Source organism: Heterocephalus glaber, unplaced genomic scaffold (assembly GCF_053883595.1).
Source record: "Heterocephalus glaber isolate CG9 unplaced genomic scaffold, H.glaber_assembly_v1.0 deba00001463, whole genome shotgun sequence".
NCBI classification, from domain to species: domain Eukaryota; kingdom Metazoa; phylum Chordata; class Mammalia; order Rodentia; family Bathyergidae; genus Heterocephalus; species Heterocephalus glaber.
This window is the reverse complement of record NW_028258310.1, coordinates 10,246,381-10,261,121: the sequence shown is the minus strand read 5'-3', so window position 1 is coordinate 10,261,121 and position 14,741 is coordinate 10,246,381. Positions and strand designations below refer to the sequence as shown.

The window sequence follows — 14,741 nt, the reverse complement described above, 5'->3', positions numbered from 1 at the left end:
CCTGTCCTCCTGTCAGCTCCACTCTCCTTCGCTAGAGGCTGAGGATGGGAAAGACTGGCCCTGCTAGGAGCTACTAGGCTAGTCACTCCCACATGGAATCAGAGGCAACAACCCCAAGCAAACACATGTGCTCCTGACTGGGTTTGGGACCTGTGCCACCACCCTGACCTTCTCTGTATGGACTTTGAGAACCTTCCAGCTTGTCATACCTGTTTCCCATGGGTGGCTTCTTACTACCATTGCAGGGAGTCCAACAGAGTGGCTGAGGGCTTGGATTCTGGAGCCAGACTCCTACGGTTTGGATTCTGGCTTCTGGCTCTGTCACTGCTGCATCCCCTTGGCCAATGGACTACCCTGAGCCTCGATTCCCCATATTATGGAGATACTAATAGTACCCACCTCATTGGGTGGTTCTGAGGATCAAGTGAGGTGAGACTATTTTGGTAGAAATAGCTAACACATACAGTCCCCACTGAGAGCCAGCTGCTGTTCCCAGTCCCTAATGTCAACTCATTCATGTAAATGGTAAGGCCTCAGGGCAAGCATTCAGTGCAGTTCTGGTGCACCATAAAAGAGAGCTGCCATTTTTCCCATCTGGAAATCTCAGCATTGGAAGCTCATCCCAAGCACAGCCTGAGTCTAGCCAGGGCAGGGCTGCTTCCCAGCAGCCTGACATATGGGGCTCAGTCTGCATTGGAGCCTCGGGTTTGCAGCCTGCCAGGCAGCCCACTGCATGGTACACTGCACTCACCATGTGTAGCTCCTTCCTTCAAGTTGAAATCTGTGTTCCACAAAGCCCCTAGTTATGGTACTGGTCTTCCTGTCTTCTGGGACCCTAAAGCAACCTTCCTACTTCCTTCCTTCCTTCCTACTTCCTTCCATCTACTTCCCAGTCTCTATGCCTCACCCCCAAGAGTTTAGGGCCTGGGGCCTCCAGGCTGTGGTTTCCGAGTCTGCCTCCAGCTGGTCACCCACTCTTCCAGGTATCTGGACACATCTCCGAGTGTGAAGTGTGTCTCGGGTGTGGCCTGGACAATGCAGAATACCAGGTGTGGAGCAGCACTCTACCCCCTCTCTAATTCCGGACACTATACTTCCATGAATGCAGCATGAGCCAGTGCCAGACTTGGCCAGGCCTCCAGACACTCAGGACGCCAAATCTGTCACAGTTGAAAACTAGAAGGCAGGAATCCCCCTAGCTTTGTTCTGTGGGGCAGAAGACTTGGGCACCTGGTGCTTCTTACCCCTGAGGTTCACTCTGGTTCTGGGCCATTCCCACACCTTCAGCACCCCTGGTTGCTGTCCAGGCATTCAGCCAGCAGTAGCTTTGGCATTTCTCCTCTGCTGGGAGCTCACCCCAAAGCAGGTGTGCTTCCCTGCAGGTGTGCTTCCCTCCAGAGGGAACACCTAGGCCCCAGAGAGGTTCGGGCACTCTCTTAAGGTGGTCTCACAGCACACCAAGACCAACACAATGGGACCAATATTCCCGAAACTTCCCAGAACGTCTCTGCCCAGATTCCGAGGCAGCTGTTCCGGTTAGAGAAAATTAATTTTTCACAGAGCTGTTCCGGAGAAGACAGGGAAATGGGGAGGAAGTCTGCGTGGCTCACAGAGCAAGAAGCCTAGGCTCTGAAATATTCATGTCCTTTCATTTCCTCGGGGGGAATTTGTTCCCTGAAGGATGACATATCTAATTAACTTTAAGTTAGGTCAGAGTCCACCCCACCAGCTGCCACTGTCACTTAGGAAGAAAGCTTAACAAGTCAACCCCAGAAGGTGGTTCTCCATCCTCAGGAACTTTTGCAGGCCTGGGGAGACTAGGGGAATAAGGGCTCTTCTCTCCCCCCACACCACCAGGAGAGGCTCCTGGCTGAGGGAGGTCTCTTCCGGTAGACATGGCCTCTGGGGCTTTTTATCATGTGGGCACACTGAGGCAGCAAACAGGTCCTAGTTCTGTACATGCCCTCCTTCCTCTCTGAGCCTCAGAGTCTCCTCTGTAAGAGGGGCAGAGTGAACAAAAATTCAAGATAAATTGTCCCATCCTGGTCTGCCTAAAAGATGATGACAGCAGACACTGGGCCTCAAGGATGTAGCCTGAAGCCGTGACCCAGGTGGAAAATGTCTTTGATGGCTCTTGCTCCACATGAATAGTGCACACACATTGTACATTCCATTCCGAATGGCACTCTGTCTGTTTAACATGTAAATATTTGTCTTAAATAATCTTTCAGTAAAATGGATGTTCCAAGAATATGTTGTGTGGCTTTCTGACATTTCAATTATGAACTCCAGTTTGGAAAAAAAAGAAAGAAATTAAGGCATTTTTAAACAATTACCATGGCTAAACACTGTGCATGTACTTTACATGCAGTCTCTCAATTCATCTGTACAGTAATCTCCAAGGTTGGTACTCTCATCATCACCTCTTTACTCTTATGGAAAATGAGCCTCAGAGAGGTTGAGTAAGTTGCCCAAGCTCACCCAGCAAATGGACTCCAGTGGAGGAGTACAAAACCAGGTCACCGTGATGGTTTCTGTCTGCTCTGAGGCCAAGATTATGAGACCACATCCAGTTGCCTCAGACTCTCAGAGCCTGTCTCTTACCACTGGGGCAGGGCACCTCAAATATGGGGAATGTCATAGAAGAGCCATGTCTTGGCCCACCACAGGCCTTTGGAATTGGAATCCACAGAAGCAGGGCTGGGAATAGGATTGGAAGATCAGACTTGTGCAACTCATAGTGCTGACTTGACCCTGACAGGAGATTCTGCTGCATGTTTTAAAGGTTGTCCCTGGTGCCAGGCAGTGGTGCTGGGAATGCTTGGAAAGGTACACACAGGAAGGCCCGTACCCCAGGCTCTGGTGGGCTCAGGAGGCAATCATGGTGAGCGGTGTGTAAAACTGCCCAACAGCCGGAATCACAATAATGTTTGAATCACTGAATTCTTTTCAGGGCAAAATAACTAAACCTCTGAAAAATGTCTCCATTGGTACAGCTGTGTTCCCTCTAGGTGGATGACCTTTTTCTACACTCCAAGGATCCCCCAGATGTCTCTGACACAGGCACAAGTGTGCTAATCCCTGAGCCACCCAGCCTTCCTGTCCTGGCAAACAAGGAGGATTGGGTGTCCAGGCACAGAGGAGCAGGGGGACACTGCTGAATGCACCATGGACCTGGTGTCTCCAAGTGCATAGAAATGAGCACTCTCTCCCTTCCTCTAAGCTCCCTCTCCATGAAGGCCCCCAGCGTGGTGGTGGCCAGCCAGACTCTGGAGCCAGACTGCCTGGGCTCAGCTCCCAACCCCACCCTTGTGAGCAACTTTCTCCAAGTCCTCTGGCCTGCTTCTGTGTCACACCGTCCACCTTGTGGGGCTGCCATGAAGCCCTGGTACATAGGTCCGGACAAAGTACCAAGAACAAGTGTAGGTCTTAGCGAGTATTCATAGATCGAAGCTGTGAATGCTACTCTGTTTCCTCTCTCACAGCCCCATCACAGAACCTTTGCTCCTCACTCCTCTTGCAGCTTTTAAGGCCGGTTAGGCACTAGCTATGTCCACCCCTACATTTTTCTGGTTGGTGTTGGGCAGTTGGGCCACCAACTGGACTTTCTGCATTTTTGCTCTCCTTTCCTTTATTACTATCATTTCATGTTTTAAAAACCAACTCACTTTAAAAAAGAAATTCCAAAACCCTTTTTTCCAAAGTGAAAATTTATACCACCACTGTGCAGTATGTTAAAATTTTTCTCTAGAACACATTAAAGTAAATCTATAACCCTAAATGAGAAAAACCCATCTGTGTACCCCCTGTAGCCTGGTGCCACACATGGCAGTGTACCCTGCCTGGTAGGAGCCAAGCAAGGCTCTGCCCACTAGCGGGAAGCTGGCTGGCACGAGGCCCTTCCAGCCACTGTGCAGGGTCTGCCAGCAGGCACCAGCAAGTCTGGAGCCCAGACGCCAAAGGCAAGGCCCTTCCCTACCTTTGGTGTCTTCATCCTCGATGGTGGTGTTGGTGCTCTCTGAAGATTCCTGCAAAAGAGAAGAAGGATGGCCGTGAGGCCTGCCTGGTGCGCAGGATGGAGCGTGGCTGCCCGGCTGCCTGGTGCTGTGGCTGACTTCTGTGCGCCTCATGGCTCTGCCATCCAGATACTTCCTGATCCTGCAGACCTTCCAGCCCAAGGAGGAGGGGACCTATGGGGCGGGGGGCTATAAGGAGATCCCTGGCCTTTCTGGAAGAGCTGAGAGGAAGATCCTGAATCCTTTCTGCTCAAGGGGGCAAAGAGGGGATATGGAGGAGCAGAGAGACACTATGGCAGCCACAGAATGGGAAAGGAATACACACACTGGCAGGAGAGGAAGACAGAGAGAGGGACACCCAGTGTGAGAGAGGGTGGGCTTTTCAGAGGGGAGAAAAACCATACAACTTAATGAGACAGTCATGGAACCAGAAGAAGAGGGACATGGGCCACCATGCCTCTTGTGGTGCCCCTTGACAGAGGCAGGGCCAGTGGCGCCTCTGCCTGCGTGGCCTGCACAAGCTCACAGTGGCCTCTTGGCAGCTGTGGCCTTAGCTAAACCAAGCCCCACTCTGGCTGCAACTTGTACAAACCAAGCCCTGAGATGAGTTCTAGAGCGGAGGGGTGGGTGAAGCAAGAAGCCAAGGGTGGACATGGGATTGGGTTCAAATCCACCTTCGTACCCCAGGAGTGCTCAGGTCTGCTGTCGGCCTGCTGGTCTGGGCCGTGGAGGGAGGTGTCAACAGAAACACGCAAACAACACACACACACAACACACACACACAACACACACATGTTGTCACACGAGGCACACGTACCACGCATGCCCTGAGTACCCTCTCCCCGCCCTGGGTTCCAGTGCAGCCTGCAGGAGGCAGGCAGGAGCAAGGGAGCAAGGGGCCGAGGCCCAGCATTTACCGGCGTGCAGGAGACGGCAGACACTCACCATTAACTGAACGCTGGAACTGGACTTTCTTTTCTGGAAAAACAAGGAGAAGAGATGGGACAGGAAAAGACACAGCGTGAAAACGGCAGGGAGCAGAGAAACGACAGGGCAGGTTTGGAAGGAGGATGGGCCTCAGGGTCATCCTCTGTGGTCCTTTGCTGGCCTAGCCTCAGAACAAGAAGTCAGGGCCACCAGCCACAGCTGGCCTGATAGGGCCAAGCCTCTCAGCCTGAAGCGCTGGGTCCTTGTGCTCAGTTGCCAAGGTCTAATGATCTAATGGCCAAGCTCAAGGCCAACCCTCCCTTGGACCAGGGCTGCTCACTGCTCCTCATTCTGGTGAGGGACATCAGTCCTCTTGGCTCTTGGATGCCAGTTGCCTAAGGCCTCCAGAATCCAATGCTCTTGAAGAACGAAAGGGTGCTCAGGCCCAAAGATGAGGCCAAATGCATCCCTTAAGCTCCCCAAGCATCTCTGCTAAAAGGCGCACTCCCAGGTGAGTGTTCTTGTCACTTGAGAAGCTATTTATTCGTTTGGTTTTTATTATCTTGCAGGGTTGGGGATTGAACCCAGGGCCTCACATGTGGTAGGCAAACACTCTAACACTGAACTATATCCCCAAACTCAGGAAACTTGTCAAAAATGCTCAAAACTGGGTCCCTTCCAAGGAGTTTGATAACAAAGTCTAGGTGGGATCTGGTTAACTCCATTTTTGACAATATCCCAAGGTAATACTGGAGACATAAGGGCCAGGCATGGAGTCCTGGAGATGCTGCTTGCACTCACAACTTCCCAGCAACTCTCTCATTCAGCTCCTTTATCCTGTTAGAGACACTGAGGTGCAGCTGAAAGTGAAGCTGAGTCTAGAGCCTGAGTCTCATGGCTCTGCCAGCTGGCAGAGTCCAGCATTTGGGGGATTTGTAGCATCTCCAGTATTGGCTGTGGAGCCAGGAGGTGGATACAAATGCAGATCACCTTCTCCTTCACTCACTCGAAGAGCCTGGAGTCTTAAAGACTCACATTCAGGTGAAGACTGGCAGCCCAAAGGGCAGTGGCCTGCCCTGACCACTCAGAAATCCCCTGGCAGAGCTGAGGCTGGGTATAGGCCCTCAGTGCAGGGTCCTTTATTCTGCTGTGGACCCAGCCTGACCTCCTTCAAAGGCTCATCCTATCCGTGATGATGCCTTTCTTCTGAGAGGCCAGGTGGTGAAGGAGAGGCTGTTTGAGATGCCTCTAGGGTAGGCCTGTGCCATGGGCATCACTGGATGTTCCATGAGGGTCTCAGGTTTAATTCTGTGCTTTCTAATTCCATGATCCTCTGTGTGGCAGGACCTAACCCTGCGCCCTCAAGGCAGGGCCTCCACAGATGTGGCAGGGGTGGCTCCCTGGGCATTTCCATGCTCATGTGCTCCAGGAGCATGGATGCTCAGCAGCTTTCCAGCTGGGCTGGCCAGAGTGACTTCACAGCCAGCAAACTGCAAGAGCCCCTCTCCTCTCCTCTCCTCTCCTCTCCTCACCTTCCTTCTCCCCTCCTCTCCTGCTGGCCTCCCTCCCTGGCTGGAGCCAGGCCAGGTACAGTGTGTGGGGAAAGGGAACAGGCCTTCATGGCTCAGCTGTCAGCAGAATCCCAAGGAGCCACTCAGGGCCAAGAGGTTCCAGGCAGGACACGAGGAGGGAACACAGAGCAGAGACTTCATCAGATCTGGACACACAGTGACAGGATGGGACATGGGGAGAGAGGTCACAACGGCACGGATGGGACACCAACAGGGGCAGTGAGTGGAGTAAGGGGTGAGGGCAGTGGGCATCTCCTCACAGAAGCCAAGGCCCAGGGGTAGCATTGCTTGGAAATAGAAGGCCTCGGTTTCCCTGAACCACAAAGGAGGGTGACATTAGTCATCCCACATTGACCAGCATTTTCAAGTTGGATTGACAAAGGGGCTTTCACCAAGAGTAGAGTCCCTGCTCTCAGAATCACGAGTAGAAGCGAGGTTCTAAGGTTAGCGAGGGTGGTGGAAATTGAGTGTGGTCAACATTAGCCTCGAAAAGCCCTGCAAGGCCCATAAAGTACAGACACGTGTCATCTCTGCAACACCAGCCATTCAGCCTGTCCTCCATTGTCAGAGCCAACCAGTTCTTCTGTCAAGCCCCAGCTGGAACGACGGTTTGTCTCAAAGGGCCAAACAGCAGGAGGAGCATGGATTTCCTCCCTTTGGAGCTCAATTTGTGTCTGCTATGCTGGCTCCACCAGATCCCTCTGGTGTGACTTGCTTACCAGCTCTCACCAACAACTGCTACATATCCCTCGTACAGATGACAGAACCCAGGACCCGCATCCACAAAGGGAGGGAATGAATGGTGAGGCCTAAAATCTACGCCTTTTTTGAGACATGATCTCCCTATGTAGTTCAGACTGGCCTTGAACTCACTATGCAGCCCAGGCTGGCCTCAATCTTGTAGCAATCCTCCTGCTTCACATGCCCAAGTTCTGGGACTACAAGCATGTGCCATCACGCCCAGCCAAACACATGCTTCTTGACTTGAGGAAAACATGACTGAACCTCTCCCCTACCCCTGCTCCCTTCTTTGATCCTTCAGGGAACGACACATGGCAGACCGGGCTTCCCAAATCCTGGGCAGGCCTCCTGAGTTACTCTCACCTTCCAGCTGCCAAGTGAGAGAAGGAGGCTGAGCTACAAAGAGACAGCCAGGCCATGGATGGTCTTCAGTTTTTTTCATCCACACCCAGGCCACTCTGAGAAGTAGTTGGGCTCTGTCCTGTGCAGCAGGAAGCAGGGACACTGTTCAGCTGTGGCCACTGGAAAACTCTGCAGTGACAGCAGATACCCACCCCTGTGCCCTGAGATGTCCTTGCCCTCTGCTAGCCTCTGCATCCTGGCCTTGCCCAAGAGGTGCTAGGCTTAGAGCTTCATCCCAGCCCCACCCCCAGGGAGCTCCCTGACCCCATGCCCACTGGGGCCTTCACCAGGCCTTGCCATGCCCCACCTGGGAGCCGGCAGCCTCGGGCAGCCCCTCTTCTTCCACTGACCTGGACCATAGCCCAGCAGCATTTGTGGCCTTTGCCCCACATACCCCACACTGGAGCCAGGAAGACCACTTTCCCTGGGGCCCAGCACCCTCAGCTCAGTGTCTGCACATCCCCAGAGACGACAGCCCCTACACCGCAAATCCTTCTTGTAATCTTTCAACTGGGAGGATGGTCAGCTCAGGGGCACCCCAAAGATCAGGCAATTGAAAACCTAGGGCCAGAATCCATAATAGATGCCTATTAACTTTACAGACAAGGTTGCTTTTGGTCCATGGTTTCCAAATATTTTCCCAAGCAAACTGTGTTCAAGACCTGAAAGTCTAACATATAAAACAGAGCAGATTATCCTGGCGCTTGTCTCATGAGGGAGAATCACACACCAGCCCCATGCTCACCTCCCAGTGTACATTATCCCAGCTAATCCACACGAATAGCCCTAGGAGGAGGACACCCTTCTAATCTCACTGCATAAAAGAGGAAACACAGGCTCAGGGAGTCTAAACAACCAGCCAAGTCTAGCCGCTGGTTCTCTTAACTACCAAAATGGCTGTAACATGGAGCTGTTCTGGTTGAAGAAGGTGTGAGAAACCTAGAACTTTGCAAAGCAGGCCCTTTCTCACCCTATTCCAGCCCATCTGCAGCCAGAAGGGCCTCTCCAGAGCCCTTGGGCTCCATAGAGTTCAGTTTGAAAACCACTGATGTTGGTAGATTAACAAATAACGATGTGGAGTCCTGTCACTCAGTGACAGACACATTTTGAGAAGCACATCTTTACACGATTTTGTCATGGTGCTATCATCATAGCGTGTGCTCACACAAAGCCTTAAGTAGGTGCAGCCCACAGCACATCTGGGCTGCATGGCAAAGCCTATTGCTCTGTGCAGCATGGTACTGAATTGGGCACTGCAGGCAACTATAGCACAGCACTAAGTGTTTGTGTATCTAAACAGAAAAGGTGCTACAAAAATAGTAGGCATTAGGAATATTTTGGCTCCATTAGAACTTCTGCAACCATCACTGTACATATTGACTGAAACACCGTTCTGCAGCCCTGGACTATATCCTTTAAGTATCCAAGAGAAGGGAGAATTGAAGAGGGTTTTTGTTGCCTTTTGTTTGTTTCTCCATTTTTAAAGCAGAAATATTGGAAATGATCACCAAATTTACACCTCACCCAACATACCCAAGGGAAACTCAAGAAGGAGAAGGTTAAGGGCAGAGGTGTCCAGCCCAGGTCTCTTCCCGTGCAACCTCTGACAAGCCAAAGCCAGTGGCCCAAGACTATAAATGCCACTATAAACAAAGTCATGAGGTCACCAGCACACCTCTAGGTGGTCATGTTCATATAGCAGCAGCTCATGCCTTCTGATGTCCTCAGCCTGCCCAGCCCTGGGGCCCTGGCCAGGCGGGACACTAAGCCCAGAGTGAGAGAGAAGCTCAGGAAAGAAGAACCCACAAGGTGATTGGGGGGCAGAGGAGAAGGGAGCCGCAGAGAGCAGAGGACCAGATCCCAGAGAGCAGAGGGAGGAAAGAGAAGAGATGCAAAGGAGGAGCCGGCAGGATGTGGAGGGAAGTACTCGGGCATCAAGGGTGGGGTCAGGGCACAGGCCCGGGAGTGGGGTAGAGGGTGGTTCTTGGCACGGAACCAGTGGGCTTTGGTGGGGAAAGAGACCTCTGGATCCCAAAGCCTAAAAGGATGGCTGTCCATCCACCATTGGTTCTTTTGGTTGGACTGGTGTGTCCAGCAGGTCAGGGGCCTATTCCAGCCCACCCACACTCGGGCAGGAGGAGGTCACCCATCCCTTAGGACCACTTCTGTCCCTCCTTGCACCCTTTTGCTTACCAGTTCTCCAGCCCTGGAGATCCCCAGAAATCTCTAGCTGTCTTGTTCCCTGTGCTTACGCCAAGCCCAGGCCATCTACCCCCACCAAGCATGCAGAGAGGGCAGGCACAGAAGTCCAGGTCTGTAGGTCTGGGGATGGCCTGGCCATAGATATGACCCATGTCTGTCCAGAACACCAGCAGCAAGGCCCTGGCCTCACCTAGTCCTGCAAGCCAGTCCCAACGCTGCTGGAGACAGGCCCTGCCAGGCTCCCGGGCATCTTACCTTCACGCCATCATTCTTCTTGTTCCCTCCACTCTTCCCTCCTGTGGAGGAGAGAAAGTAGAGGGTTAGCAACACCAGGCAGGGCACCAGGGCCCACAGGGTGAGGAAGAGCAGCATCCACGGGCAGCCAGAGAACAGCCAGAGGGTGGATGGTGTGGGAACAGAGCCGGCTCAGCAATCCAGGAGAGACTTCCTCCTCTTCGTCGTCTTCTTCTTCTTCTTCTTCTTCTTCTTCTTCTTCTTCTTCTTCTTCTTCTTCTTCTTCTTCTTCTTCTTCTTCTTCTTCTTCTTCTTCCTCCTCCTCCTCCTCCTCCTCCTCCTCCTCCTCCTCCTCCTCCTCCTCCTCCTCCTCCTCCTCCTCCTCCTCCTCCTCCTCCTCCTCCTCCTCCCACTCCTCCGCTTCCTCCTCTTCGTCTGTCTCTTCCTTCTGTTCGTCTGTCTCTTCCTTCTTCTTCAGTGGCCCAGGGACTGCCAGTGGCTCACTGGGTGAGCCTAAGTCCCAATTTTCAGCAATCTCAAGTAACCCTCTGGCTTCATGGGTTGAGGAAGGTCTCCAGCATGTCCCAGAAGAGTGGGGTTGCTGTTTCCGCCTGGGGATTCCCTCTGGATCCTGGTCACCACTGTGCTGATGGTGGCCAACCCAGAGACCTGGCTGCCTGGCCTGGGGCTGGATGTCCCCCACCACCACCCCCCATCCTCCACCCAGGCTCTCTAATTTTAGCCCCATGCTGCTTCAGAGGTCATGTGTCAGCCCTGCCTACTCACTCTGGACAGCTGCAGGCAGCGTTTTGCTGGTGACAAGAAGCAGATGCCCCCCACCGGGGCCCACCCTTGCCAGAGCACCCATGCTCTGCCTTTCTCCTCAAACAGCGTAGGCCTCCCTGGACTCAGGCTGTGGAACCCCAGGCCAGGCCAGCTATGTCCCCAGTAGCAGGCAAGAGCAGAGCAGCAGGAAGGCCTGCCCCTCTGTTGTTTTCCCTCCCTCCTCATTTCCTGGCTGGAGCTCGTGGAGTGAGCATCAGCCAGGAAATGGCAGGAATGCCCAGCCTGGCCCAGCCTGGCCCAGCCTGGCATCCGGCTCCTTCAGACCTTAAGCAAATGCCTTAAACAGCACAGGGATCTCTGCAGTGCTCAGCACAAAGCAGCAGCCATGGTCAGTCCTGAGGCAGCCTTTAGGGGGTGAGCAGGATGGAGAAGAGGGACAGGACACAGATGCCCCAGGAGCACGGAGGGATGGGGCTCCTGGATGGCCCCCTCCCAGGCCCCCCCACATTGCCACCTAAGGTCCCTCGAAGCTTTCATCCAAAGTCCACTTGCAAACCAAGGGAGGAGCACCTCTGGGTCCTGAGCCTGAGATGAACGGCTGTCTGTCCACCTGGGGGGCTGTGGGTTGGCCCAGGGATGAACAGCAGGGGAGGGGTGCTTGTCCCTCCAGCCCCACAGAGTGCAGCATTATTGGCGGGCTTTAAGGCCAGCGAGGTCACAGACTTTCCAGATTTTCAATCTGAGTTTTCTATGAAATCTTCTGATTAGTTTAAGGGGTAGCAACACCTACCCCCCCCAAATTTTTAAGACACTCTTGACTCCATAAAGTACATCCAGAGACGAGATCGAACCCATGGGCCCCCGGGGGCTAGAGTTTTCCAGGATGCTTCAGCTGTTAAAAAAAGACTCTGACTGCCTGGCTAGCTCATCTTTCAGTTTAAAGAACTTCAAGATCACTGCCTGGAGAGAGGGTAGGAAGGCAGCTCACTGTGGGGGGAAAGCCTGCCTCTGAAGTTCTGACTGTTCCCACCTCTGGGCCTCACTCTTCCCAGCTGGTGTCAGGAGCAGGTGGGCCCTCTCGGGGAAGCCAGCCTGTACCCTGCTCAGACTGACCTCTGGCCCCAGGCCTCATCTGAGGGCCCCTCAGGTGAGCTTTGCCATATCTGCCATCTATGTCTGCCCTGCTGCCCTGTCAGCCCCTCGGGCTCCCCAGAGACAGGCCTCGGGAGGCACTGGCCAGGCACTGGCCCATGTGCCAAGAGGAGTCACTTGCTAAGCCTTAACAATAATCTCTTCTCCTTCTTTCTTTGGGGCCACATGGCCAGATAGTCAGGCACTGCCTGCCTTACTCAGCCTGGCGTTGGCTAAGGGCAGAGAGGCTCCCGCCCTGGTCTCCCTGGTGACCCAGCTTAGTTAAGGACACTTGGGTTGCTCAGACCTGTACTGAAATTAGGCTCTGCCTCTTCCTAACCCTGTGACCTGGGGCGCCAGAGCTCACCTCCCTGAGATTGTTTCCTCATCCAGAAAAGAACAATGGCAGCAGCCCCCACTTCCTGTCATAAAGGCCACCTGGGCAGAAGCATGGAGTCTGCTCAGCACAGGACTCCAACAATGGGGGCAATACAGTCCTTCTCTGCACTGGACCTGGCTCTGTTCCTCCCTAAAATTCCAGACTTCTCTGGCTGGCCCAGCCTGAGAACCCCAGTGCTCCTGGGAGGCAGGAGAGCCAGGCTAAGCCTCTAACTGGGTTTTGGCTTACTGACCTCTGACCTCTCTCCCTTTCTTGCCTTGCCTTTTTGGGTACAGGTTTGTGGCAGATGAGCTAAGCCATGGTCACGGAGTCCTCTGCAGCCCCCATTCAGGGACCCGGCTATCCAGCAGGACAATGTTCCCAACAGACGGATGCAGGGTGTACTGGGGACTCAGTCCCCACCACCTACCGGAGAAGTTTCTGGTGGCCAGCATGGTGGTGAGGATGGCTCCCTGCAACAGACAAGAGGGGCCGGGGGTGGAGTGAGGGGGGGAGGAGAGGAGAAACAGAGGGGCGTAGGAAAGGGCAAGCAGTGCTCCCTTCATAGATGAAGGCAAAGCCTCTGCCTGCCACTCCATTTGGCCCCCACCCCTCCTTGCAGCCCAGAGTCCATCTCCTTCCCTGGCTGGCACGGTTCATGGGACAGGGCCATCCCAGGAGCAGATATTAATAGGTCCCGAGGCCTGGCCAAAGCTAACGGGCCTGAAGGAAGCTGCCACAGAGGCTCCTAAAGGCCAGGGAAGTGCCCTCCTAGGCAAGGCCGGCAGACCTTGTGTCCCTCTGCTGGGCTGGCAGCACTTTGCTCCAGGACTAATTCATCTCTCCCTGGCCCTTAGGGTTCTCAGTGTGGAGAAACCCTCCTGGCTGCTGCTGTCTCATTCCAACCTAACTCAGACATTCTCCGAATCTGATGGTCTCTAACATTAAGAGTCCCTGACTCTCATGTTCTGAGACTCCCTCTGTGACAGCTCCCACTGCGGGTTGGGTTGGGATTCGGTTCTCCTGGCCTCGTGCCAGCATTACCCCCACAGACCCTCATTCCAGGCCTCGTAGCAGTGGGTGAGTAGGTTCCCATGGAGCTGGAGCTCCATGCCTGCCCCTCGCTGTCCTCCAGTTTACAGATCCTCTCTCCTCTCTGGAGCTGTCCTAGTCCTGCAGGTGCAGCTCAGGGTCCAACTGGGCACAGGGGCTTCCTGGGAGCCACAACCTCTCTCGGAGTGACTCAGCCCTTCTTCCTTATCACAGGCTCCTGCCCAGTCAGGCTTTGCCTCCAGGGCTCTCCCCAGCCAATTAGAGCCACTTGCAGTCCCCCAAGGGGTTGTGCCCACACCTACAGCAGTCCGCTCAAGCTGCTCGCTCTGCCTGGAGCACCTTCCCTTTCCGGCTCTGCATTGGGCAGGGTCTCCACCTAAGCACCACTGGCCCGAGGAAGCCTCCTGGGATCCTTCTTGGGCCCTTCCAGACCTGGAAATGCCACTGCCCAGCTTGGTCCTCCTCCCACTCCGGTGCAGCACTTACAACTGCGTACCACCAGAGGCTTGGTCAGGGTGAGGACAGGGTCTGATCGAGGCTCATTCCCCAAAGCCCAACCTGCTGTCTAACATGCAGTTGGTGTTCAACAGATGCTTGTCAAAACAGTGAAGGAAGTAACTAGTGAGCAAGCCTCACAGTCTCTGAGAGACCCAGGCCGGGCCACTTCCCTGTCCTGTGGGGTGGAGGGTGGGGACCTGTTACCTTCAGTTTCCTCCTGGCATTGAACTTCTTCAGGCAGTCCACGGTCTCCTGTCTGTGCATGCAGGAGGCCACAGTGGAGCGGTGCTGGGGAGAGGGGGAGAGAGGCCTGTCAGGGGAGGGCAGGCTGGAGGACAGGCCTACCAAGGGCCCCTCAGCAGGACGTCTTCGCAGCGATGTGCTGGCAGCATGGGGAACACACTTCTTTGTTCTAGGGGGTGATGTGGGATGCTTAGGATCCTGGCACCTGTCAGTGCCAGTGACATCCCTGGGCATGATGCCAACCCAGAACATCCCTTATTTCTCTATTACCCACAAGTGTCACAGCAGGGTTAGAGTTCCTTGGATTAAGCCCTATCAACCTCATCCTGGAGCTGAGAGGCCAGGGGCAGGGCAGGACCTTGCAGGTTCTTGGCAGAACCCACTGAGGAAGGCTCACCGAGATCCAGGGGTGCTTGAGGGCCTCCGCAGCTGTGATACGTTTGGATGGGTTAATGGTCAGCATCTTATTGATCAGATCCTTGGCTTCCGGAGTGACAGTGTCCCATTCCGGTGATGGGAACTGGAAGGGGCAGAGGGGCCAGGTTTGCCCAGACTGCC

General features: G+C 54.2%; 1 protein-coding gene across 4 annotated transcripts in view; it reads right to left on the bottom strand.

The window, feature by feature from the left end:
• The window catches only part of Camk2a (calcium/calmodulin dependent protein kinase II alpha), a 59,265-nt gene that overhangs the window by 12,331 nt on the left and 32,193 nt on the right, over positions 1-14,741 (bottom strand). For 2 of the 4 annotated variants that reach the window (XM_004854415.4, XM_087180592.1), the window contains exons 10-15: positions 14,581-14,703; positions 14,145-14,228; positions 12,820-12,862; positions 10,115-10,155; positions 4,962-4,994; positions 3,980-4,028 (exon numbers count right to left, since the gene is read on the bottom strand). In XM_004854415.4, the coding sequence (XP_004854472.1) occupies positions 3,980-4,028; positions 4,962-4,994; positions 10,115-10,155; positions 12,820-12,862; positions 14,145-14,228; positions 14,581-14,703 (373 nt within the window). The remainder of the gene's footprint in view (positions 1-3,979; positions 4,029-4,961; positions 4,995-10,114; positions 10,156-12,819; positions 12,863-14,144; positions 14,229-14,580; positions 14,704-14,741) is intronic. The other 2 variants (XM_004854417.4, XM_087180593.1) reach the window with 1 other exon arrangement.